The sequence below is a fragment of the Pelodiscus sinensis genome, chromosome Z, assembly GCF_052426305.1.
Source record: "Pelodiscus sinensis isolate ZL-2025 chromosome Z, ASM5242630v1, whole genome shotgun sequence".
NCBI classification, from domain to species: domain Eukaryota; kingdom Metazoa; phylum Chordata; order Testudines; family Trionychidae; genus Pelodiscus; species Pelodiscus sinensis.
In genome coordinates this window covers 33,463,417-33,491,214 of record NC_143085.1, presented here as the reverse complement: position 1 = coordinate 33,491,214, position 27,798 = coordinate 33,463,417, and the positions used below count along the sequence as shown (strand labels likewise).

At 45.6% G+C, this 27,798-nt stretch overlaps 1 protein-coding gene across 4 annotated transcripts in view; it reads right to left on the bottom strand.

Moving 5' to 3' along the window:
• Window positions 1-1,655: 1,655 nt before the first annotated feature.
• Window positions 1,656-27,798, bottom strand: part of RPH3A (rabphilin 3A) — a 159,067-nt gene continuing 132,924 nt past the window's right edge. For all 4 annotated transcript variants that reach the window (XM_089775195.1, XM_089775197.1, XM_089775196.1 and 1 more), the window contains 9 exons: window positions 27,693-27,772; window positions 23,432-23,506; window positions 20,475-20,584; window positions 19,564-19,690; window positions 17,840-17,896; window positions 16,072-16,223; window positions 12,904-12,985; window positions 10,814-10,910; window positions 1,656-8,946 (listed from right to left, as the gene is read on the bottom strand). In XM_089775195.1, the coding sequence (XP_089631321.1) occupies window positions 8,816-8,946; window positions 10,814-10,910; window positions 12,904-12,985; window positions 16,072-16,223; window positions 17,840-17,896; window positions 19,564-19,690; window positions 20,475-20,584; window positions 23,432-23,506; window positions 27,693-27,772 (911 nt within the window). In that variant the 3' untranslated portion in view covers window positions 1,656-8,815. The remainder of the gene's footprint in view (window positions 8,947-10,813; window positions 10,911-12,903; window positions 12,986-16,071; window positions 16,224-17,839; window positions 17,897-19,563; window positions 19,691-20,474; window positions 20,585-23,431; window positions 23,507-27,692; window positions 27,773-27,798) is intronic.

Sequence of the window (27,798 nt, the reverse complement as noted above, 5' to 3'; positions counted from 1 at the left end):
AAATTAGCGTGTCCACACTATGGGGAACCCTCGAAATGAGTCCGAGGCAGGCTCCATTAATGTGGATGCGCTCCCTCGACTTGGAGCCCTAGAAAGCACTGGGGAATAATTAGTCTGAATGACTCTGGGGAGTAGTTGTTTTGACATAGCGGCAGCAGAAGGTCCACACAACTGCTATTTCGAAATAATTATTTTGGAATTAGTGTTACTCCTGATGAAAAGCAGTACAGATTTCAAATTCCGCCGCCCATTATTTCGAAATTACAGGGTTAGTAGTATGGATGCTTCACTTATAAATTCAACCTTGAGGGGAGGGAGGGCGGGTTATTTCTAAATAAAGTCTTAGGCTGTGTCTACACTGGCAAGTTATTCCGGAAAATCAGCCGCTTTTCCGGAAAAACTTGCCAGCTGTCTACACTGGCCGCTTGAATTTCCGGAAAAGCACTGACGATCTAATGTAAACTCATCAGTGCTTTTCTGGAAATACTATGCTGCTCCCGTTCGGGCAAAAAAAAATTTCCGGAAAACTATTCCGGAAAAGGGCCAGTGTAGACAGCACAGTACTGTTTTCCGCAAAAAGCCCCGATCGCGAAAATGACGATCGGGGCTTTTTTGCGGAAAAGCGCGTCTAGATTGGCCACGAACGCTTTTCTGGAAAAAGTGCTTTTCCGGAAAAGCGTCCTGCCAATCTAGACACGCTTTTCCGAAAAAGCTTTTAACGGAAAACTTGTCCGTTAAAAGCATTTTTGGAAATTCATGCCAGTGTAGATGTAGCCTTAGTGTAGACCAAAGGGAAGGTATTGACATGTTTCAGGTAGGAGAGTAGCCAGGCGCTGATGTGTCATGCAATATTGCAGATGACAAAATAATTCATTCCACAATCCAATATCTTTGCATATGTGGGGCTGAGAAGAAATCCGCCCCCAGGTTGGATGGGCAGTGACCCCGCCTTGCTGTGCAGTGCATAGGAGGGGTTCCTTGCCAGGATTCTCCTGGTTCTCTTTTCCCTATTGTGATGGGGAATTTGGGTGTTGCTGCACCTTGATCCCTCCTCCTCTCTCCCTATGCCTAGTCCCCTGTGGGCTGTAATCCTTTGGCCCAATTCCGGGGGTTGGGTTTGGGGTGCAGGTGCTGGAGGTGGGGGCTAGGGGAAGGTGATGACCTGTGATACACAGCAGATCAGATTGCATGATATGGCCATCTCTTCTGGCCTTACATTCTATGATACATGGTGGTTGCTGTCATACTAGTGAATGACTTCCTGCCAACTGAAACAAGGTGACCTCAGGCCTTGGATTCACCATTCAATCCATGTTAGGTATTCTATTTAATCTAACTAAAGGCTGATTCCACAGCGTTCCTAGGATTTGAAGTGACATCATTCAAAATAATCAACCCACACAAACCCTGACACAGTAAGGTCTACCCCCATTCCTGAAACACATGTTCCCTGTTCCTAAACTCTCAATGAAGTGAAACAGGGCTTTTCCCCATTAGGCCCATTAAGCCAGAACCTCCAGGACGAGTGTAAATCTACTGAGATCAACAAAGCCATGCTGATGTATGCCCGCTCAGGGTTCTGTCCTACTACAGTGCCGCTCCTTCCATGAGGTTGTTGAGTAAAAATTAAAACCAAGAAGCTTGTTTCAGGGGTTTTTTCCCAATAGACTTACTTTATTAGCTATCACATAGAGAGAGATGTTTGTACCTGCATGCAGAGGAAGACTGGAGAGTATTTCTAGTTTCTGTGTTACATTTTTCTTTCATTATTTGTAAACTGACATTTTGCTGTCAAATCACTGCATGCTAGTTAGAATGCAAACATCGGTAGTGGAGGTTCCCGCACCATTCCCAAGCCATATGTGCATGCTGTATTCACAAAGGCAAAAACTACTTTAGGTCACAAATCGCCAACACAAAAATCAGACACGGATGATCAATGGAGACAGTTAATGTGACTTATGCAATACTCAGAATATGGTGTCAGGAATGGAAAAATTTTTGAACAAGTATGTGACATGAATATAATTTCTTCAAAAGTAAAGCAGACCAAGTTGAGAAGGTAAGAGAGCTGATGGGAAGAAGTTGACAGATCTTTGTTTAATTGTTCTGTGTATATATACAAAGAAGGCTTTACTGCCACTCATCTTTTAAAGGAAATGCTTAGAAGTTTTTTGAGGGGGAAAGGTGCCAAGGAATTTACATCTCCATCCAAACTTTGTTCCTTGACACACAACCTTATGTTAACTATATAGTAAAATATACCATAGGACACTGCTAGATCGATATATACCGTGAGCCCAATTTCCACACTCAGCATCTAATAATGAACGTGGTCAGTTCCATCCTCATATGCATGAACTGGTAGAGGTTATTTGGAGGCCCATGACAAGTTAAGTTACTCATATCAATGCCCCACAACAAGCATCCACGTTTTAAAATTAAGCCTTGTCTGAAAACTAATTTTTATTTACTTAGCATAAAAAGGGCAATTTTTTCATAAAACTTCTGGCAAATAGGAATGGAACGATAGATTTGGCAAGAAAGGCATTTAGATTTTTTTCAAAAAAGACTGAGGGCATTTTAGATCTGTATGCTCAAATATAGCACTCTTGAAAGGTACTGAAACTGAGGGGAAGGCAGAAATTGACCAGAGAAGCAAAACAGGCAGATTCTCAAGCCATGTCTATACTTACAGCACCTGAGATCAATCTTCTGGCCTTTGATTTAGTGGCTGTAATAAGGACCCGCTAAATTGAATGCTGAGGGCACTCCTGGTCAGAGCCAGAACTCTTTGATTCATAAGGAGTAAGGGAAGCCAATGGGAACATTTGCTCCCATCGACCTTGCTCTGTGAAGATGGTGCCAAGTTTGGTTTAAGGTCCGTTGACACCAGCTACATTATTTATGCAGCTGGAGTTGTGTACCTTAAGCCAACTTTCCAGATCTGGTATAGACTTGGCCTCAGTGTAGATCAGTTACTATAGACATAATTAAATTGAGAAGTGGAAGGAAAGAAGGAACATTTCAAAGCACCCAACCCCCAGTAAGCTTTCAATGGGCAATTAACTGCCCTTGTGAATATCCCTCCAAGTTCCTTGAGTGAGGTAATAAATGGATATAAAATATAGAAGAGACTCAGAAGGGAAAAAATATGGGATGGAAGGAATAGTCTTCACTGGCCTGGGGAATTTAAAAGGATCAGTATGAGGATTATTATCAATCTTGTTCACTTTACGTCTCAATGGCCTAAGAGAACTGCCTTGTAGAGGGTAATGAGATGGTAACATTTGCCAGTGATACAAAAGTTAGCAAGACAGAGCCAAAAGCAGCAGCTGTCGGTTTAAAGGATGAAGGCAATAACATTGCACTTAACTTCAGAAGTCTAAGGCCAGAGAGAGGTTAGCATTCTATGGAATTTTGTGCAGAGAAATGCAAGGTAATGAGGCTAGGAACTAAGAACATGAAACAGAAATATGTCCTTAATTTAAAAAAAAAAAAAAAAGTCTGCAAAGCACAGATCTACAGAGAGCAGGGGATAAAGAGAGGAGCTTTAGGTTACTTAGCAGCAACACTGCAGGGAGGCACAGAGGCACTGAACTTGAATGGCAAAGAAATTATGCTAGATGCCTAGAATGTGTTAGCGAGACCACAGGTGAGTACAGTGAGCTAATATCGAAAAAGCTATTCTAGAAAAGAGCTAGCCAAAAAGACACAGGGACTGGAGAATCTGTGGTTAAGACCCAGCATGATGCAACTGTCACTGGCTTCAAGGATCAGCTTTTCTGAATGACCAGCTAAGCCGACCTTTTATACCACTATGGTAACAGGAGCTTAAATCTCAGAGGAGATGCCAACTTTCTCAATGGGACACAAAATATGAGAGCTGGTTTTAAACAAACAGATAATAGGAGGGCACTAGAGTCTGTTTCAGGAAAGCTGCTGTAGCTGTGATGCAGAATAGAAACCCTCAAGTCAGAGAGATTCTCAGAGCCAGTCGGACAGGTTTTTTTGCTGTCTGAAAAAAACATACCTTAAAAAGAGCTGAATAACCATTTTAGATGATTTCTGAGATCCAGGCTCCCTGGCAGGGGGGCAAAGCAGGCAACTGCCCCATGGCCCAGAGCTCCTGGCCACCCCTTTGAATTGCCATCAGAGTGCAGGAGTTCCTCAGGGCTCTGAGGCCTGGGGGGCCAAGGGAGGGAGAGAGCCTGCTGTGGTCTGGGCAGCACTTAGGGCTGACTGCCCTCAGCCTCGCCCCTTCCACCTGAGGCCCCGCCCCCACACATCTTGCCCTGGGACCGACAATGGCTGTTGGCTCCACTGCTGAGATCTCACACATATCTACAGACAGTTTTGGGTCTCGGAGCCTGAATCTCCATTACCCTGCACTATATGTCGGCACTCACAGCGGTGCAAAATGCTTATGCACGAGGTACACCAACACTACTGTTATATGCTCTTTTAGTGCTGGGGTAAAAGAAGACACAAGGTGCAGGACGGCAAAAAACAGCAGCAGCAACAAAACCCAGGCCCTCGGCTTTTAACTGGTCTCACCGGCTGAGAGGATCTCTCTGACTTGCGGGTTTCTGTTCTGCATCACATCAGAATTGCTGGGTAGTCTGGCCACTTTCAACAAATGGCCATTCACGACACTGCTTTTGCTGAGGGTCGGCGGTTGGATTCCTCTACCCTTTGGCCAGCTTGAACTGCTGAACCCCAGTCAGCTTGTTCCAATGAGGGGAAAAAGCTAAGAAAGTGACAATAAAGATGCACACAGAAGAGAGAGCCTAATTCCCTGGAAAGCAAGAGGTGCTGCTATTTCAGCAGCCAAACTGCTCTGAAATAAATTAGGAGGAGGTCTCAGTGTGGCCACTGGATCTAAGATGTAGAAAAGAAATGTACCAATGTAGAGACAAATTCCCTTGTCTCCATCCCTTCAAACCAGAGCTGACAGGCCCCAGACAAGCAGTAGGGGCAAACAGAAATGTGATCACATTCCACAGACATTTGAATGGTACAACCGGAAGCCCATTTGCCAAAAGTGTCCAACCCATATTGCCTGGGGGAAGATTTCCCTTGGCTGTGGCCTTGCCTTTTACTGGCCTCCACAGCACCCATTGTGAGCTTTAATTACCATGGGGCAATTTCCTGTGGAAGTCCGTCTGCTCCAAGAGGAGGCTTCATACCTGCCCTGTTCTAGCCCGAGACACGTTGGTCATAGTAAGCCAGCCCACCTGCTTAACTATCAAGCCTAAAGGAAGGTCAGGTAACTCCACTATCATGTTCAGGAAAGCAGGGGAGCTGACAGATTTGTCAGGCCCCTGAGCAAGGTGGGATGGGCCCAGCTCCATGCTGTGTTCTCCCCCCCCCCCCCCACACACACACGCCAGCCCTCAGAACCACCTGGAGCGCATCTGCTAGGATCCAATAGCAATTTAGGGGGCCCGGGGTTGCCACCGTTGCAATGGTGGTGGCCGGGAGCCCTGGGCCCTTTAGATTCACCAGGACCTGGAGCAGTTGCCCCCTTTAGCACCCTGTCAGCGGGCCTGCAGGAGGGCTTTCCCCCGCTGAAAGGGCTGATGCAGGTGTCTCCAGAACTTGGATCCCTTGTGCAGAAGGAACCTGTCTGGTGGTTCCAATGGAACCTGGCTCCAAGGCCATGTGTTTCTAGGCAACAGAGCAGGGGCTTCAATAGGACTACCTGAGAGCCAAGCTCTCCAGAATAAAGACAGATGCAGCAAGGACTGTCAAGGAGATGCTCTGGCTTCAGATGGGATTCCTTATGTTTTGTTATATCTTGCAGCACCTGGTCAAGGAGATAACTCCAGCAAAACAAAGGAGAGAAACTTGCCTGCCCGGCCATACAGTCTGCCAGGAAGGCTGCTCTGGCCAGCATTACAACCACGTTTTGTTCTAACACTGGACAATGGGAACTTGTGCAATACATCAAGGAAGCAGTCCTGCAGCCAGGAACTGACAGGCAGCTGTCTCTCTCCTTAGCCTAGCCCAGAGAATGGGGCATCCAGAAATTTCCATGGGGTAGTTACCCAATCCACAGGAAGAGCTGATACAATATCCAAGCAGGCTACTAGGAGCCTTTCCACTGATGTCAAAGGATGCTGGCTCAGACCCAAGGTCTGCATTGCAGCCTATACATTGTTGTGGACCCGCCCCAACACAAGGATCCAGGAGGATTCAGCCTGTACACCTTGCTCTAAACACCAGTTACCTCTGAGGGAGGATGGCATTACTCTCTTGAAAGGGGAAGGAGGGCTGAACCAACAGGAAGTTTCCTTAACTAACCCCCCCCCCCCACCCTCCAAGTCCCCCAGAAAGGTTGGAATGGGACCTTCACACTGGGGGCCCAGCCCCAACACTCTGGGTTGACCTGAATGAACTGCATAAATCCACCCCTCATTCCCCCCCAAAAAAGTCCAGCCCTCTGAAATCACAGCTGGAGGAGGAGGGGCTGTAAGAAGAGGAAAGGGAAGCCAGGAAGGCCCCGTACATACTACCACTGCAACCTGCTTGTTGAAAGGGGGGAGGAGGCATGTACCAGGTCTAGATGGGTTTTATCCCTTCTTAGATCTGTGGTGGAACAGCCCAGCATGGTGAGCAGTGCTTCGTGACACGCTGTGGTGTTGTGGGTCTGAGGGAGCAAAAAGCCATTGTTGGTTTTATCAGAACACCACAAACTAGACTGAACTCTATTAACCTTGGAGCGAGACAGCCCACAAGTACTCATCTCGATTGTATGATCAGCAATGGCAGGAACCAACACTCCCTAGAATGCTGTAGGCAATGTTCTATAAGCGTAAAAGAATCAGGCTACACAAGAAACAGTCCCCAAACTAGAACAGCAGCTCAGGAAACATGTGCAGGGCGCCATCATCTGATGATGTATTTGGAGTGAAGTTATTCAGCTGGGCAATGCACTTTCTTTCCGTCTAGGGGCTGCCACTCTTAATCTCACGGCTTTAGAAGAAATGGTGGGTAAAGGAAGCGAAGGACTCCCAGTCGGAGTATTACTAACCTACGGTTTCTTTTGTATAAAAGCACATCACAGGAATACAGTACAGTAACAGCCCACTGAAACCTTCATGCGAGACCGAGGGTTGGATTTCCCTCGGTCGGAGAAGTTAAAGCTTTATCAAGATGTTCATAGCAAATGACTAGTACTATTAAATTCCACTGGAAAAAAAGCCAGGAATAGGAAAAATAGCTCATCGAAATAAAAAGAAGTCAAAGACTCTGAGGTACATCTCAGTTCAGAATACATACCACCACCATAGTAGAGACTAGCACAGCAGGCCTGTGAAAGAATTGTAGGATGACAGCCCGAATGAAGGTCTTTGGGCTTTGTTTCGCATGCTAAATTTGTAGCTAATCGACCATATACTTAGTGTACTAATCTTAACATTGCTACGCTTGAAGGTTGTATAAAACAGCAGATGGATCACACTGGTATCAAAAAGATCAATATCAATTCAAGACCTTGTTGACTCCTTTTGTTGATACGAAATAAACACCCACACACAATAAATTAAGCACAGATTGAAGCAAATGTTTCTTTTGTGCAAGAATAAAAGGAAACCCACCAGAAAATTGATGTTGGAAGACCTCTAGTTGTCCCAGATAATTTCATTAAGTGCTGTATTTTTCAAAAGAAAAGAAATACTTAATCCATAGGAAATGTTTTCCCATCTGCTGGAGGTAAAATGAACATTTCTGAAAGTATGATGAAACAGAGAATACTGTCCCAAGGGAACTGAACAAATTCTGCACCCAAAATACATCTCTTTGCTAGGTCATGGAGGCATTCTCTATGGAATGGGAGGTGGGTATGGAAGTATTTCCACACAAAGAGCATGTGCAGGTTCTTAGTTCCAAAATTAATTGCATTTGAAACAAACCAAAATGTAAATCTTGTGTTTCCAAAATGACCATGCAGAAGATGGCTCTCGATTTAGTTATTTATTTAAATGCCATGATACTTAGTGTCCTTTCTGTGAAAACTCAAAAGCATTTACCACACTATTTGCTAGCTCTATACTATGCAAAAATGATCCCATTGGAAAAGAAGCTAGATACCAACATTCTCCGTATTATATTAGTGGTGTCAGCGTTAGCGTACTATTGAAAGTGCAGATACTAAGTTATGTTTTAAAGCAAACCCAAAGCACAGCAAACAGCCTTTTGCTTATTGCAAGGGAGATATTGATATCAAATTAACTGAATGGTCTGAATTGGTGATAACTTTCAAACTGCCTCCCATCACATGCTGAAAGCAATCATACAGTAGGTTTGCTGACTGTGGATCCCAGAACTGGCATTAACCTTTTTTCAGTTAGCAAAGAGAAAATGAGAGGAGTGGAAAGAGACGTGCAGAGAAAAAATTAAACACACTTGGGTGAATGAGGATGGAACCATGAGTACCCAGGTGAAACACCATCTAAAGAATACATATCTTCAACAAATAGAAGGGAAAGCAGTGTTATGATGCACATTAGACTGGTGTGAAATGAAGAAAAATGAAAATCCTCAGAGTGTGGCTATTGCTTTACAAAATTATACATCAGAACAATGCACTAGTCAAAAATGGATTTGAACACACACGATCCAGTGGTTGCTCTTTAGAATGAGAGTGGTTGAAGATAAGATGCCGGCACCAAGGAGACAGAGCCACATAACTTTCCTGGGATCCAAGGAGGTGTAGGCAAGGTGTGTAGCATAGGCTTTGGAAGACGGACATCAGGAATCTACTGTGATTTGGCAGAGGAGGTGGGATTCAGAGAGACGTGTCCTGGGGACTTTAATCGCTTGCCACGTGGTTCTCATTTTGTAAAGTGTGCCAGCGTTCTATTTTCTTATCCTTATTCTTCAGGCACTCGTACCAGTGTTTCAATCGCTCCCCCTTGGCCGTGATGCCCAGCTGACAGCCCCCTGGAGGAAAGAAGCAGGCAGGGGAGTCAAAGAAGACAGCAGGGGGTTCCAATTTCCCTTCTCTTTGGTGCCACATTTTTCTGCATTTCTTGTTTCCTCCCCAGTTTAAAATGAATTTAAAGCTGGCAAGTTGGCACAAAACACCTGCTAGTTGGCACAAAACAGAGGCAGCATCACAGACAACCAAAACGCCCCTAAAATGGAACCCAAGTGGGAGATCCTCACCCTACTCCACACAGACAGCCTAGACAACGGAACAAGAATGGGAGGTGAGTTGGCAAGGCAGGGTTACACCCTAGGAGTTCGGTATAGCCTAGCATTAAATATTTAGTTTTTCAACCCAGCTTCTCCTACAGCCCGTCCTCCTGTTATTGTTGGCTTAACCCAGCTGAATCAGCATTGCATGGACAATCTGGCTGCATTTTAGAGTGAAGAGCAGCAGCAGCTGGAGAAGTTTTTCCTGTGGAGAGATCCTACAGGAGCAGCATACACAGGTTGGGATATTTCTGCATAGGGTGCAGTATGCCGGCTGACAAGGGACAGGGTGATAGCCACACAGTTGCTGGGGTGGGGTCTTGCACCACTGGTATCACCTTTCCTTTCCTTCAACTGAACCTGGGGTCCTCCCTGGAAAGCTATGTAGGCCAAGGGTGGGCAAATTCTGGCCCACACAAACGCTCTCTCTATTTACCTGCACCTCCACAAGTATCAGTTGCTCTCATTGGCTCCGGATCGCCATTTCACAGCCAATTGGAGCAGCAAGAAGTGGTGTCCTGATCCGCATCACTTCTCTCTGCTCCCATTGGCTACAAACTGCAATTCATGGCCAATGAGAGCTGTGATTGCCTGATACCTGCAGAGATGCAGGTAAATATAGCAGCGGCGGCCCACCAGGGACCAACCTTGTTTTATAAATGCCCGCCCTTTGTTCAAGGCCCTCGTCATCTGCAGAACAGCCACAATCTGACCCGAAGCTCACATACTCCACAGATTACTCCGATTTAAAGCTGCGCCACCATTTTAGGGATCCAAAAGAAAAATCCTAACCAAAATGGAGTCAAATTTTTCAGGCAAATTTTATAAAATCAGCACAGAGCAGAATCCACTCCTGAGCCCAGATGTCCGGTACGATGGTGCGACACGAGAAGTCACAAGTGAGTCACCTCACCTCTACCCACGAGGTCCCACTTGTGTGCTTAAAACAGAAATTATTTGTATTTGAGAGCACTGTAGAAGACCTAAGGGCAGGTGAGTCATTTGACATCACTGAGCACTTCAAATATACAAAGAGCACTTTGAGGCAAAACAACTGCAGCAGTGGGGCTGACAGACTTGCCAGGTCCCTGGGCAAAGCAAGAGGGGGGTGGGCTCTGTACTACCAAGAGGGGTGGGGCTTATGAAGGAAGGGCATGGCCTTGGGAGTAAGGGATGGGGCTGGGTTGACCTCTCTCTCTCAAGCAGTTCTCAGCGCTGCCCGGAGCATGCTGGTGATGATTTCAAGGACCTGGGGCATCAGCCTGTGCTGCTGCCACCATAGCAGCAGCTGGGAGCCCCTGGCCCTTTTGAATCACCGGGTCCCAGAGCAGTTGCTCCCTTTCCTGCTGCACCCCACCCCATTGGCGGGCCTGGACTGCAGCCACACTCCAAGAAGCTGACTCCACGCTTAGCACTTTCCAGGCCAAAATGCCTGCAGATTTTAAATGCGACCCAGCACCTTAACCACTTCCAGACCCCAAAGCAGAGCCGGACAACTCTTGGCAAGCGTTTGCTTCTCCCCGCTGATCCAATGCTGTGTGTGACCTCAGGACCTGTATAGGGAAATGGCCCATTCCCACCAGGCAGCACAGAGTACAGACCCTCAACTCACCAATATAATCGTTAGACTTGCCAATATCATAATCCCAGACTGAGATGTCCAGGGATTTCTTGGCCAGATCGCTGTGTTTTATGTCATAGAAAAACTCCTGGAAAAAAAAGAACACCAATTCTTAAAATGATACCGAACACCCAGCTTTAAGAGTAGACCCCAAGGCAGCATATTACATTCTAATGCTCTGCTCACTGAACTGAAAAGGCTGCACAGTCACTGCGGGGGGCAGGGGAGGCAGAGGTGTCCCTACTGCTGTGCCTCTCCTTTTGAAATGTACAAGAGCCGTGAAATGGCAAGGGATAGTGAGTGTCCCCCATATCAACTAATTGAAATTCCTTCAACTACTCAATTAGCCGATTAATTGAAATTTAATATCCCTAATCCAACCTGCTCTTAAATCTCTCCAGTGATGGAGATTCCACAACCTCCCTAGGCAATTTATTCCAGTGATTACCCACCCTGACAGTTAGGAAGTTTTTCCTAATGTCCAACCTAAACCTCCCTTGCTGCAGTTTAAGCCCATTGCCTCATGTCCTATCCTCAGAGGCCAAGAACAACAGTTTTTCCAAGGAGAAGGAGAAACACCAACTCCACTTGGATTCAATGGGACCAGGATTCCCCTCTCCTTCCTCCAAAGTCCAGACAGTCTTCTGTTCTGATCACTAGGCCACTTGTGTCTCATTTTGCAAGGTGGACAGTAGTAAAAACCCCTTATTCCAAGGCTCTCATGGTGGGAACGCATCCTTCCCTACAGAGCAATCTATGCACAGGGAATGAGTTGTAATGGGGGGAGCAGCACTGGGCTGTTTGCTCCGCAGTCGATTCCCACTTTGAACAACTGTCCAAGGAGCACTGCTCTTCGTGCTGCCTCTTTAAAGCCAATGGGGAAACTAGAGACCAGTAACACAGCCCACCCCTGAAAGGCGCTGGGCATTCTCGATTCTCCTGGAAGTTAATGGAGATCGAGGGTGCAAAGTACCTCATAGGATCAAGCCCTTTGTAAGGGAAAATGTCTTCTGAGCAGCTTGTGTGTCATCACAGTTCATACTACCCATACATTTCAGAGAAGTCTGAACCAAGATTCCTTCCCAGCAGCAGGAGGGACTGGGAAGAAGAGGTTTGACCTAGGTACAGCTGTCAGTTTCTTGCCAATGTCATTTCAGGAATCTGAATTTAAAAGGCACTTCTCCCCAGGATTTTTGAGCATTTGGAAGCTACAGGTGGAACCTCTCTAGTCTGGCACCCCCTACCAATGTTGAATCAGAAAATTTGCCAAGGTCAATACTGTCTAACAGCATTTCCAACACTTCCACTGCTTAGTGGGCTCTTAGAAGACATTGAGGAGTAAATTAGAGCTAAATAATAGCACAGAACACTGAGAATCAGGACTGGTGGCTGTAAACAAACTGTATAGGACATCCGGATAACTAAAATCATGCTGGACCACGGATGTTGCTGGACCAGAGAGTGTTGGACTAGAGAGGTTCAACCTGTAATTATGAAACTGATCACATCTCACAATCTTTCCAGATAGCAAGAACATGCTTCTAATGCTCATTAGCATTAGCAGAACCCATGCTCCTAACGGTCATTTAGCCCAGATTGTATTGTGGGGAGAGACACTAGGTTACTGTGATGCCTCTGATTCCGTCAAAAGATAGATCTCTGAGGTGTAGGATCATGTTTATTTAGATCACTTACTCTCTCAGAGGGAGAGAGGATCCCGAATTACTGAGATCAGTTTAACATATATATTTCTCCCCGATCAAGATGATGAGGCTAGAAATTCAAACACTTCAATTAGACTTCCCAGATTCCTAACTCTTTGGTGGCAATGACCTTTGTACTTATTTCAGAAATATCCCAGAAAAGAGTCTGACAGGGCACTCTTGCTCAACTCATCTGAAGAAGTGGGGCAAAAGCTCATGATCCCTTCTACATGTTTTCTTAGTCTCTAAGGGCTATATGACCACTGTTTTTTTTAAAAAAATTGACAGAGCAATTGTCGCTTAGAAATGCCTTGTGTTTCCCAAGTACAAAGAATTAATCATTTGTCCCATTTTTTAAAAAAGGATACATCTACTTACCTCATTAAACTCGGGATTCAATGTCTTCTTTTTAATCTGTGTCTTGTGCTTGGCCTTTTTCCCCATGTCAGGTTTCAGCCAGCTGGGGGCAACAAAAAGCAGCTTAGAACAGAAGTGAATGAACAGAGCCAGAAAGAAGAAGGAATTTCTGGAATGGAAGAACAATAACTAAGGAAGTTAAATCTTAATTTTAAAAAATCCTAAAATGAGTACAAAAAAATCTGTTTCAAATCATCAGGTTTAAAAGTTTCAGAGGGGTAGCCGTGTTAGTCTGTAAATGAAAAAAACTTTAAAAACCGTGAATGGTCTTGCAGCACTTTAGAGACTAATAAAAATGTAGATGGTATCTTGAGTTTTCATGGGCACAACCCACTTCTTCAGATGACTGGAGCAAGGAGTCTAGAGGTACAAATAAATAGCAGAAAAAGAGGGGATTAGGGGAGGGAAAGGGAAAGAAGAAAAAAATTATCAATTAAAGTGTCTGTGCTAAATGAGGCTAATAGAATGGGCTGTAAGTGCCCAATACTTAGCTTTTGGTGTAATTTGGATGTTGACTATAATGGCCCATCCAGTTCATGTCATCTGAAGAAGTGGGTTGTGCACATGAAAGCTCGTGATACCATCTACAGTCTCTAAGGTGCTACAGGACAACTCGTTGTTTTTTAAATTAGATCATCGGGTTAAAATCTAAGAGTAGAATGAGTTACTTTGCACCTCTTACTGAATTCAGCGTAAATCTCCCAATAGAGGTGTGCTAGTAATACTTAAATTAAAAAGACACACTTTAAAAATAACCATGCTAAATCTGAAAACTGGTAGCACCCCCTCATTTGGATCGGTTGAAGAAGAGACTGTATTGATGTAGTTTATTTATAACCTGCTCCACAATTTTCTCACAAGGCACTTCCATGTAAAATTGCAATGATCAAAGAAATAGCCCAAGGGACTTAATTGGAAACACACATACAACTCAGAAAGGGCTTGACTGATGCTCGTGTGGGCTCCCAGCATGGAAGAAGCTGAAATAACCATAATGTTGAAAAGCAGTAGACACATTGGTTATTAAATGATGCCAAACCACACTTTTAACCTCCAGGGCAAGCTATTCCACTGTGTCTATGCTCCTGAGAATTTCAAGAGTGCACAAACACAAACTAGTCTGGAGAGACTTGGGAGAAAAAAAAATTACTACTGATAATCAATTAGCATTTAATAAAATGCAGATTAGCATACTGAATTAATTTTACTTATAAACTTGGAAACATTTAGCTCAGTCTTAACAATCCAGTCCAAACTTAATTCTAAATTGCACCATTTATATTAATTAAATCCTTGTTTAAAATTAATTTCAAAAGTAAAAATCTCAGTGTTCCATTGTAGAGCATGAGGAAAAAAAGTAAGACACTGAAGGAAAAACATTCAACTGTGAATAACAGATAAGACTTTCATATCTCTATGGGGTGAGGTTACCATATATGAGAGAGAGAGACAGAGAGAGAGTGAGTTTATGTTTATAGAGTGAAGTTTTAGCCTGAAAGGGTAACAGTGGAATATCTATTCCAGATTAAGGGCTTCAAATTAAAATCTGCCCACCTCACAAATTTGACTTTGCACTTAGCTGAGAACGTTAATAGCACACAATGTTCTTTCTCCCTCTTGCAGTGTCACATGTAACTATCAGCTGTTTAGTTACTGAGTGATAGTTAAAAAAATCCATATGTCAAGATTCAGCATGGCATCATCACCCATGAAATGCAATAAAGGCCAGCTTGGCTCTGCACATGACAAGGGTATATCACAGATCAGAACCTGTGCAGCAGGGCTGAACGGTGAGTCTCATATGCACCGGCCATGCCTTGTAGCCAATGGTGACATTATTTAGTATATTAGACCACATGGATGACCAGGACTTTGACCAGAATGGATCAGCTATCGAGGGTCTGATTTAGAGATGCTAAGGACTAGTCGACTAGTCACTTCCCCCACCTTGCTGCCTCTGTAAGACAGAAGGGAGGAGAGTAAGGGAGAAGAGTGGGGTAGTTCAAAGCGGCAATGCTGCACAGAGTCCCAGGTTCTGTGTGGCACTGCTGCTTTGAAATCGCCACCGAGGCATTTCAAAGCGGCAGCACCCTGTGGAGCCCAGGGTCAGCTGCGGAGTCCCCAGCTGATCTGGGCTCTGTGAGGCGCTGCCCCTTTGAAATGCTGGGTGGCGTTTCAAAGGGGCAGTGACACCCTATCAACTAATTGATTCGTGAATTACCCTACATTTAACATCCTTAGTCTGATTCTCCACTCTGCTACAGCCATTCTACGGTGGTGTGTCTTAAGGGGTGAAGAATCAGAACCGAGCTTGGAACGAGCACGAGAATAGATGCCACAAATGCCCATGGAGTGGGTATGTATTTCACTGTGTCTGGGTGGCAGGCTGAAATACTGCTTCATTAAAATCCCAACGATCCTACAGTTACAGTTCATCTGACAATGTCACCGGGACCATGGGGAGTGGGTATCCTAGGTGGGCAAAGGCATTCCCTTCCCAAACCGCCAGCCTGGCTCTGCCCAAACTTTGCCCCCACCCCAGAATACCTACTGCATGTTAACTGGGGGCAGAGTATCGCTGCCCCCGAGCACCCGCCCTTCCCATGCTACAGAGCCAGGGAGGCTGGGGCCACATGCCACCCACTTTCCCAGTGATCAGGGGAGGCTGGGATTGTGCACCACCTGCTTTTGCCGTGCTCTGCGGAGGCTGGGGCTGGGCCCACCCTCCCTGTGCTCTGGGACTGGGGAGGTTGGGGCCATATATCTCCCTATGGGTGCTGAGAGGGGGGCCTTGGCTCCCATGTGAGTGGGGCCTGGGCTGAAGGGGTGGGGTTGGGAGGTAGGGTTGGGGGCTTGCCTCCCCCAGCCCTACCTTCACCCAGTGCCCATGATTGGGACAGCATCCATTTTATCCATCCACTGTTGGATGGGCTCTGAGGCCAGAGAAGCAGCTAAAGCACATTTCAGTCAGTGACAATTACAGAGCAGGGATATTGCAGAATTAGAAGCCATCGTGTATGACAAAGTTACTCCTCTGACAATAGCTATGATTTAGGGCCCACTGCACACATGGTCCACTGCACGGTGGCACAAGCACATGCACTTCAGAACTTTGGGGCTCTGACTTACAGTTTGACAAAAGGATCTGAGTATCCGTTAGCATCCATTGCAGCCAAGTGGACGCAACGCACAATGCCAACAATCAGGCCGCCCTGCTGGGTGCTATACATGAGGGACACAAGGATCTTTCCTCGTTCTTCGACATCACCACTGCGATCCACCTACAGGAGGGGACAGGGATAAGAGGCCAGCAATGTGCCCAAACAGGAATTCTGCAGGAAGGGACGTACCATAACTCATTGGGGCAGGAAGGAGGAAATGAGAACAGGAAAAGCTTGAAAGGGGACCGCAAGTAATTACAGAGGAAGGCAAAGACATGTTTAAACACAGGGCCCCACTTGCAGAAGGTGAACAATAGTGCAGAAGCCACATCCTGTTGTTGTTATTCTATGTTTTATAGTCAATAAGGATTTAAAAGGTCTGTATGTCTTAGATGAACCTTGGCAGATCCCATTCTGTAGTTTGCAAGAAAGTTTTAGCTAGTTTAGCTTTGTCTGGGATCACACATGCCACAGTTTAGTCTCAGGTTCAGGTTGGAACAAATCTGCAGTTGCCAGAGCATTTGCAAGCAAATGAGCTGAAGGCAGCCAGGGAGAGAGAGGTCATACTCATTTCCACCTTTCAGTGAGCCTTAGGGGGAAATGCTCGAGTTCTCCAGGCCTGCAAGGCAGCCAATATATGCATTACCATCACTACTACATGTTTGAGCTGGCACTAGAGAGAGATGCACATCCCACACAATTGGCAGCATGATGGGTTCCCATGTGACACCTGGGCTCAGGAATGACCTGGAGATCCCACACGTGGGCTGGGAATTACAAGAGCAATTCTGTTGCTCACTCCAGAGGCCAATAACAGGGCAGCAGAGCACTCTCAGGGTAGGTCTGTGCTGCAATCAAATTGCTGTACCCCCCAAGCCAGCTGCCCTCTAGCTAGAGTGAGTCCCAACATCAGGAAAGCTGCAGCAGCACAGTATGTACCAGTCCACCCAGGACCCTGGCTATGTGCTCTGGATGTAATCCATGCTGCCGTGGTCTGACTGCGATCAGCACTCAAGCTAGGTTACAGATAGCTCTGGTGTGCCATCCCAGGCTGGAAACGCATCCCTGACTGCCATGCTGTCAGACCTATAGGATGAAACTCGCTACGTCCCTGCCCTAGCTGCATGGGAAACCTGCATAACAAGCAGCTACTAAGAGGCTATGCAAGAGGGATTATAAAACAAACAGCTGTTATTCAGAGTGGTACCAAAAGGTAGGGAACGGTGCCGCTCACCCCTTGGCTAAAGATGCTCTTCATGGGCAGCTGGTATGCTAGGTGAGAGAAGGCTTTGCCTTCCCAAATGTCAAGAGTGGCATCACCCACACTCCACCCCCAGAACACTTCTTACAGGCATACTGGGGTGGAATGTTGTTGTCCCCCAATGCCTGCCCTCTCCGGAGCACCAGTGACACGTGCCTTCTACCCTCCCCAGTGGTTGGGGCCAGGAGGCTGGGGCTACATGACCTCCTCCCTCCCCATGGTGGTAGGGAAGGTAGTGCTGGAGCTGTGTACCACCCCACTTCCCACCTTGTGCTGGGGGGTGGAGCCTGGGCAGAAAGGAGTGCGGTGGGGGAATGGGGCTGTGGGGTGGGGCTGTGGGAGGCAAGCCAGCCAATATATGCATCACCACCACTACGACATGTTTGAGCTGGCACTAGAGAGAGATGCACATCCTACCTTTACCCACTGCCCATGACGCCCTTTGAAACCAGAGCCAGAGGAGCATGCATCTTACCTCCTCTTCATATAGTGCCATCCCGCGAGAGGAGCTGGTAGTGCCAGCACGCTTCATCTTGGAGCAGGAAGAGAGACATTCCTGTTAGTAATGCCACAGGCAGAGGGAGGCCTCTTCCCATAAAAAAGACATTCCTGCACACTCCCAGCAGTCACATCCTGGCTGACCGCAGAGGGGTGAATTTGTCCCACATACCAACAGTCTCTTCAGTGAGAGACAGAACCTCCACTTTCCAAAAGGACAATGATGCCTGGAATGTTTCTACACACTCTGTTCTGATTAGCCCTGGGGGCCAACTTCTACCCAGCCGTCAAATTCCAAGAGTTTCTTTATTTCTCTTTTCCAGCACCATCCATCTGCATTGCAATCTTTTCTCCACCCACATAAGCCATCCTTTCAGGAAAACTCTGGTAGGACCCTGCGTTGCACTCTACTAGGTCCCTGAACTATTTAAAGCAGCCTTTGAGCATTCTTAGAGGTTATTTCTAGGGAAGGAAGCCAAAGCCAGGAGTGAGCAACATGCTCGTGTGGTCAGTTCTGCAGCTAGGATTCCTCTTCCAGGCGTGAAGAGTTGGACAGGACATGCACAGGAGAGCCAGACAGGCTCCTGCAAGAACTAGTACTGTTCTTACCTCAGCAATTTGCTGAGTTTTCCTTGTTTAAAGCCAGTGGGTAAAAATCCTCCACTCAACCCTGAAGTACTGAACTCAGCTCTGTTATGCTGCCCTTTCTACACTCATGGAACTCTCTCTAGGACAGTGGCTTTCAAACTATGGGTCATGACCCAGCACTGGGTGGTGGAATGCCAGGCACTAGGTCTCGTTGCTGCAGGGGGATCAGGTGACCAGTGGAGGAGCTAAGGCAGCTTCCTACCTGTCCTGACTGCAGACTGTGCTGCACCCCAGAAGCGACCAGCAGCACGCCTCGCTCCTATGTGGGAGGGGGAAGAGCACACAGGGCTCCATGCACTGCCCCTGACCTGAGCACTAGCTCCACATGCCCATTGGGCAGAAACCTGCAGCTGGCTGCTTCTGGGGTGCACCATGGTCTGGGTGCCAGGAGAGGCTGGAATACTGCCTTAGCCTGTCCCTTCCCCCTCCCCTGCTGCACCGCTGACCAGGAGTCACGCAAGGTAAGCCCCTCCTGCGCCAGCCCTGATAACCCCCCAAAGTCAGAGCCCCCTCCTGCACCCTAAAACTCTCATCCTCGGCCCCACCCTGCAGCCCACACTCCAGTCACATGATATTGGGTCATGAACATCAACAATTTTCTTCAACTGGGTCATGAGAAAAAGTTTGAAAACCTCTGCTCTTAGAGCATCAGGCGCAAGAGTCAGCATGCAGAGGCAAGAGCAGAGTTTTCCTCTTTGTCCACCACACAGGATGTTTTAGGGAGGAGAGGAGTTAATATTGTATACATTAGGTTTATGCTAATCCATGGAACAGAAGGACCTGCCCCATCACACCAGTGCTTTGCAATTCCAGGCAGTGATTGGACCAGGCTCTAATCCCATGATGGCCTACAATAGGATTTACTTCAGATTTATACTAACAGAACTGAGAACAGAAACTGGCCCTAAGATTCTGCACACCTTCCAGGAGATCTTCCCATTCACAGAGCCACTGGGAATCTTCAATTCATTGTCACTCCAAAGTCCTTTAAATACTATTTTTATATTGTGCGCCAAAAGCAAAGGTGACCTAGCAGAACTTCCTGAGACTTACCGGTATTACTCTCTCCAAGCAGATGTTGAAGTTCTTTTTCTGGTTGGATTTGAGTTTCTTCAAAGAAACTCGAGTTTCACCAATGAATTCGTTGTGGCCAAATTTGTCTTCATCACATACCGAGATCCTGAATTGAACAAGAAAGAGAGACCTAATACTGAATGTGCTGTGGTATTTCTCAGTTCAGATTCACACATCCTCCCATTAGAAATCTGTGCTATGCGATCAAGAACATTTGTTTGCAGGGGGAATGTAGACCACAAAGCCTAAAAACCTCACATCTAAGACCTCTGAAAAATCAAGCAGCCTTGTCCTAACTGCTGACAAGAGCTGGTTGGAAAAGGGAATTTCTGGCCCACAGGAAATTGACAACTTTTTGTTCTGAATTAGAACAAATTAAAAGACAAATTTTAAAATTTCCCATGGAACAGAAATTCTGAAAAATGTCACTTCAGAAGCACTAAAGTGACATTTTTCTTCCATCATGTGAAAATAATCTAGTTTCAACAAAGGCAAAATGTTTCATTTTGATACAGAATTTGAAATAGTTATTATTAGATAGATAATATATTATTTAAGGTAGAATAGTACCCAAGGTTAAAGGAAATAAAGCATGATGAAGTCAAAGTGAAACATTATAACATGATCATTCGGAAATTTCCCCCCTCAAAAATTCCATCTAAAATTGACACATCCTCAGGAAACACTGCAGTTATCAGTAAGCTGTGTCTTTCCTGATGGAAAGCTGTTCCTTCACACATTTTCCATCCATCTCCACTTCTGCCCGACTTCATACATGGTTACAAAGGTCACTTGCTTGAAGGAGATGACACCCATCCCTGTTGCAGAAGCCTCATCCAGTTCCCCATCCCAGTGCACTTTAAGACACTGGGGTTTTGTCTTCAACTTGCCTGAGTGTTTTCCTTTGCATATCCTCATCTGTGATGCCATGATACACCAGCGTCTCATTCCACACAGGATTACGAGTGTTGCGCAGAGTCTTGGTCCTCAATTTGTTTGACTGTGGGGTTTCAAAAATTAAAACAAAGAACTAAATGCACACCTAAACTAGCCCCAGGTCAAACATTTTGCAAACAATGGGCCAGTCCTCTAATGTTTCTTCCCAGTCCCTTTGTCTTTGACTTCACTGGCCCCACTCACCCAATCATAGTATTACAGGGCATTAACCTAAGGCTTTTAAGTTATGTTTGTAAAGTAAAAACTCCATCCAAAGGAGTGTCATTTAAGAGTCAAACTCCAGTCTTCATAATGTGAGACAGATGTACTGGTCTCCTCTTCTGGGGGAAGTTGAGGTGTTTACCACCCCATGGTAGTTTGAGAAAGAGGAAATGTACTTAATTATCTATAATAACTGAAAAGCCTATAAAGCTGGAACTTTCTTGCGTCTCTCTCACTTGTTTATATTTGCTTGTTATTTGCCCACTCAGCCCTTGTACAAGCAGAAAATGAAATTATTCTCAAGTTAATGAAATCTCATTTTCTGAAGCTCTTGTCCCATGTTGAAAAATTTATATTCTTACTAACTGAGATATCAGGCTGGGCTTCTCTGTCTGGGCAAGATTAGGAACCTTCTTTCACTGTTGCAGAGTAGAAAGATAAGCCATGCATGAGAACTGAATAAACAGACACAACTGGGGCTAACAGCAAAATCCCAGGTCCTTCTGATTAGAGAAAATGTTTTCAATGGATGAGAAAGGGGATGAGAAAGAAAGACCAGCAAAACACATTATGGACATGGACTACTCCAATCTTGCACTAGGGATGGATTCTGCTCACTGTATTCTGTAGGAGGGCTGGAAAGGTTTTCTTTTGATGTGTTATTTGAGCCAAGCTAGTCAGAGAGACTGATCCAAAGTGAGCAAGTGTAAATTACAAACTTTGTAGTAATGTTATTTTGAAAGAGTTTGGCACCTCTGTTATTTCTTTTGGAGTCTAATTCAGCCAGAGAGAGATGGAAAAAAAAAATCTTTGGATTCCCATAGCAAATAGAAGAGTCATTTGTTAGGCAGCATGCCAACAATGTTCATTTCTTTCTAGAAGTTTTCTCCACTGAACTCAATTCAGCTGATCCTGAAAGTGAGAGTTTACAGAGCTTTCTTTGATGAGGGGAAGAAAAATTGGAGCATTTCCTCGCTTGGTGGATATTTTTCACAGCTCTAATTAGAACATGCAGAACCTTCAAAGGAAAATTGATTTTTCAAACTCTAGTAATAATTAGATTGTGTGTCAGATGTTTTGCATTGCATTAACAATGTCACCTTCTCTGAAGCTTCCCTGTGCTCATTAACTAGGGATTAGTTTTTCAAGATGTGCTATATGCTGCTTGCTTCTGCAAGGCAGCAGTGAAACATGCAGCACTGATGAGCAATTTGAAAAAAGACAACCTCTTGGAGAAATCAGGAACACACCTACATTCACAAAGACCACCAGGCGTAGCCAATTCTTAACCCTATTCACCAGTGTCCTATTTATTTCCATCCAAAGCGATGAGGAGATTCCGATATCCTTACAATAAATTAAGCACTTTGCTTAGCTAGTACACTACTGACTTCAATAGGACAATCCACAGAACAAGGAACAACAGTGAGGGCATCAGAATCCAGTCATCAGGTGGAGGAGGATCCTTCTCCTTTGGCACAAAAGATAGAGCTGATTCTGAGAGAAAGAAAAGTCCAGACCCCGTTCAATTCCGCCTTGCAGGAGCAGCTGCTGAAGCAAAGCAGAGAGCGTTGCTGAAAACACTCCAGGACAGACGGTGACTCCTGCTCCGTGTTAGTCCAGAGCTTCCCACCATAGGCCCCACTCTTGACGGGTCCTTAGGCATCACCCTAATCAACATGATTAAAATGTAGCAACAAGTGCTTTCAGCTCTGGGGTTTTAGCTCAGCCCATTGAGCCCATCCCATCTGTTTGCATCCAAATGCGAACATTGTCCATGGCAAGGGGTGTTCGGAGCTGTAATCTCTCACAAGGATCCCAGAAAGCATCTTTTTCTGAATGTTTGTGAGCAGTCATCCCATAGGAAATATCTTAGAAGACCTGTGTGAGCTCCTGAGAGACAGAGAATCACTGAACATTTAGCGTAGTTCATCTCTAACGAGTGACTATAGGTTTCATGCTTTTGATTTTCCAGGACCTATATCATAGCGTCTATAAGCATCATTCTTCCTAAGTAACAACAGCATCAGGGAGATTGCTTGGGCCAAGACTCCAATTTTTGAGCAGTCACATACCGGACTGCAACAATGAGCAACTGTGTGCTGAAATCAGAGACACCATGGCACCATTTGGAATAACTACAGAATAGGGACATAAATGGGTATCCGGTTAACCAGTCACCTTGTAAGTGTCACCCTTACCAGACGATGCATACAAGTAACTGGTTAATTGTTGCCTGGACGGAGTAGCCCCTCACACATGGCACAAACAGGCCCAACCAAGCCTGCATGGAGCAGCTACTCACCTGCAGCAAGCTGTGGTGGTCAGTTAATCGGTTAAACATATACTGTAAATGGTTAACTTTTTAAACGGGATTTTACATCCCTACTATAGAGCAGCTGCCTTTGCAACCAGTTCTCACTCCTTCCACGCTATTGTTATTTTTTGTTTAAAAAGAATCAATGCTCGAGATTAACACGGCATTGTAGATTTTTCTATCCATGTGGAATATCTGTAAGCCTGCGAGCTGAGATTTCCAACAGGATTTGAATGTTTAGTACCTGTTAATTTTAATGGAATTCAGCCATCTCAGCTTATTGGAAAATCCGCACCGTACAGTAGATCTGTCATATTTTTGTTCAGGGTTTCAGTATAACAGAGTAAAGCAAATTCATGGAAATATATTTACCTTACTGGCTCCTGGCAACAGGTGCAATTTTACATAAGGATCAGCTAAACCATTGGAGTCCATTGGCTTTAAGCCCTAAAAGAGAATGAAAGGGGTTAGCTATCTTTAAATGCACTGGGGAGGGGTAAAGGATTTAGCAATAGTTTATTACAAAACAAATTAATAAAGGGAAGGTATGTGCTGGATAAAGTAAGTGTCTTCATTCTGAATAAGTGGAAAGCCCAATATTCAGTCTGCATACTCAACCAGCACTTAGATTTCAGCTCTAAATATTCTCTACTTTCCACTGCTGACCTGGTCATATTGTCTTTGAGTCCATGACCTCACAAGATGGTTCTGCATTATCTATAGCCAACTTCCAAGCTCACAGTCAAGAAAGCAAGGTTTGCTTGTATGTCTTCATGACACACAAAAGGGTCTGAAAAACTAGCCTGAAATGATACCACTGGGGGGCAGCACAGTTAGCACAAGGAGAAGAGACCCCCTTATTCTGGAGAATCAGTTGAGCATTCAATGGCATTCTCCTTACAGAACAGGTGAAATGTTAACACGAATCTTCCCGCCCTCCCCCCAGCCCTGCAGGGTCCCCCATCACCTCTAGTGGAAGTTACTGGGGTTCTACATTGAGAGGAGAATCAGGCTTCAGGGATTTACCTCCATTTCTCAAGTCCATCCTATGGCTTCACCACAAACTACGGAAACACAGTTGGCTGCAGCAGAAAGCTGACATTTTCCCACATGTCTAGGGATTTTGGATACCCTCCTCCAAGGTACCTTTAAAGGGGCTGGATGCTCTAGAAGTGCTGAGTGTGGAAATCAAGCCTATTTAAGGCAGGCACCCAACTCATTAATGGCGTTTGGAAATATAGGCATTTCCCTACAGTGCAATCTTGAAGTTAGCAGAGGGATTCACCTTTGTCAGGTGTTTTGGTTTGGGATGTTTCACTGCTATGGGAAATCAGTCTGTTTTCATCAGATCAGAGGCTTGGTGAATATCCTCTGCAGAGAGCAGCCCTTTCCCATCAGGAGAGATAGCAGAATGGCTGCACTGGCTCCTTTGTTGTATTTCAAGTAACTTAATGTCATCTGCTCTAACCAGATAAGAGGTGAGTGCTACAGGCCCATGGGTAGTTAGGTATGTTACCTGCGACTGTCTGCAGGTGGTGGGTTACATAGCAGCAGTAACAAATTCTGGGTTCAGATCTGAATCAGTGCTGTTTAGTTCAGAGGATTCGTGGACTTATCTGCTTGACCATTTTAACAGGGGTGAAGGTAGAATTTTAGAACCGAATTCATTACCCCTGGTGCTGCAGGTTGGGGTTTCATTGCACCTACTACCTGGAAAGCAATGTTTAGCTGCCATAAAGCATATAAACAGAAATGGCAGGTCAACTAAATCATTGCAAACAGGAATCAGGAAATTAAAGGGTGATGTCTTAACTTCTCAACTGTTGTCACTGCATGACCCCTATTCAGCTCTGGAAACCTTGGTATGAGTGCTTCATGCAGGTGGTTAAAGGAGATGGAATTAACTAGGCAATTTCTTTCTGCATAGCTCAAGTAGCTGTCATGGTTACCGTTGCTATAATCAACCCTCTGCCTATGGGCAGAAGTAACCCTGATAACCCCATGAGGTGACTGCAGGAAATCAATTAGATCTGAGCAAGCTGGTGGGTAATTACAGTGTACTCAGCATCTCTGATGCAGGACAGGCATCTGTACGCTCACGCATAGATTGCCTCCTACTAGGCTCAGGTCAAACGTGATGCTGGCTCCTGGCATGTGGCCTCCAACACTGGCTCAAGCCGCCATTATCTGCTAAACTGCTACAATAAATGACCACCTCTCCTAAGGACATAGCCCAGCCAAGGGATTCCAGTTCAGAGACACATCACTTTTAGAGACAGCAGAGGATTCCAAGATGTTCCCGACTCTTGGAACAGGGAAAATCTCTAGAACTGACTGTGAAGAGCTCAAAAAGATCTCACCAAACTAAGTCTTTGGCAACAACATGGTAAATGAAATTTAATGTTGATAAATGTAAAGTAACGTACATTGAAAAAATAATCCCAACTATATAGACACAATATGATGGGGACTAATTTAGCTACAGCTACTCAACAGACAGATCTCGGAGTCACTGTGGATAGTTCTCTGAAAACATCCATTCAATGTGCAGTGGCAGTCAAAAAAACAAAAACAAACAGAATGTTAGGAATCTATCCATTAAAAAAGGATAGAGAATAAGACACAGGTGTCGAAGCAAAAACACGCTCCTCTCTGTTTAGGCAGCTAACAACTGATTTCCTTTATTGATCAGTAAAGCAAAGTGAGCCAAATGTGGTCCCAGCAAAGTCGGGCCCAGTAAAGCTGCTAATACAATCAATTCTAGTATCTTTATACCCTTAGCCAAACAGTCTGACGTCAGGGCATCCAATTACAGAAATCCTCAATTAAATTTGGAAAAACAAAGCCTTATCAACAAGATGGCGGACAGGTATGGGGGAGTACATCTCCTGTCCCAACCAGCCCAATTAACACATACCAATAGCCCATCCTGTAGGGCCTCTTCTCACGGGGTGACAGAAAGTTCACTCTGGTCTACGTGCTTGAGAGAAAAGCTGAAATGGTTTCTGATATACAAGATGGCTTCTAGCTAAACATAAAATAGCTTCTACACAGGATATCTTATTGCCTCTATATAAAACCATAGTACGCCCACATCTTGAATACTGCATACAGATGTGGTCGCCTCATCTCAAAAAAGGTTCAGAAAAGGGCAACAAAAATGATGCGGGGTTTGGAATGGGTCCCAGATAAAGAGTGATTAAAAAGACTTGGACTTTTCAGCTTAGAAAAGAGGAGATTTAGAGGGGATATGATAGAGGTCTAGAAAATCCTGATTGGTATGGAAAAAGTGAATAAGGAAAAGTTCTTTACTTATTCGCACAATATAATAAATAAATAGCAAGTTTAAAACGAAGAAAAGGAAGGTTTACTTCACACAGCACACTGTCAGCCTGTGGAACTCTTTGCCAGAGGAGGTTGTGAAGACCAGGACTTTAACAGGGTTCAAGAAAGAACTAGATAAATTCAGGGAGGGTTAGGTCCATCAATGGCAATTAACCAGGATGGGTAGGAATGGTGCCCCTAGCCTCTGTCAGAGGCTGGGAATGAGAGACAGGAGATGGTTTGCTTGATGGTTCTGTTCATCCCCTCTGAAGCACCTGGCATTGGCCACTGTAGGAAGACAGCATACTGGGACAGATGGCCCTTGTGATCTGACCTAGTATGGCTGTTCTTGTGTTCTTAACCAGAAAGAGCTCTAGAGCTGGAAAGATGCCCAATGTAGTCCTAACTCCTCTCAAGTCTGCACCTCACTCTTAGGGGAATTATTACCACCTCTAGCACGCAGCTACTAGAGAAATGGAAGTCATGCATCCTTGTTAGCAATGTTAGCAAAGGTTTTTCCTGTCCCAAACTGCCAGGCACGGCTTTGACTATGCTCCGCCCCAAGAACACTTCCTGTAGCCATTCTAGGGGCAGAGTGTTGCTGCCCCCAGTGCCCACCCACCCTGTGCTCCGGGGGGGGGCAGAGAAGCTTGGGCCAGCTTAGGCAGCTTCTTCCCTCCCCAGTGCTCCAAGAGCTGGGAAGGCCAGGAAGGCTCAGACTGCAAAGCCTCCTCCCTCCCTGGTGTTCTGAGGACTAGGGAGACTTGGACCGCATGGCCTCCTTCCTTCCCGATGCTCCAGGAGTCAGGGAGATTCAGGCTGGCTCAAGCCATGAGGTTCCTCCCTGCCTGGTGCTCCAGGGACCAGGGAGGAACAGGCTAGTGTGGGCCATGAGGCCGCCTCCCTGCCCGGTGCTTCAGGGAAGCTGAGGCACATGCATGCCTCCTCTCTTTTGCTACCCATAGTGGGTGGGGGACACATAAGTGCTTGGGCTGCCCTGCCTCCTCCTCTCTCCATGGTGGGGCCTCAGCAGAGGAGGTGGGGCTGTAGGTGCACCCACTGCCCATGGGGAAAGGGGAACAGTGGCAGAAATAGCTTCAGTCCCATTACATTCAGCTCAAGGGAAACCAGAATGGGTCTTGGGAAGTGGAGGAAACAGTAGGGGGAGGGGGAGTTCCGAAATGCACTTTACCAGAGGAGGACAGTGTCCTGGTCTACGTGGAGCAAGCAGGTGCCTCTGTAACTGAATCAGGCTTTGCCTGCTGTCCTACTCCCAAGTCATTTCATTTTCCCGCAGGGATGCACTTACTTTTGCTTTGATGAGCGTGCAGTGCAAAGAGCTTTTCTCCTGGTCGTAGAGCAGGCTGAACTCCATCGCCCCCAGCGTGGCTAATGAGCAAGAAGGTAGAGGAAAA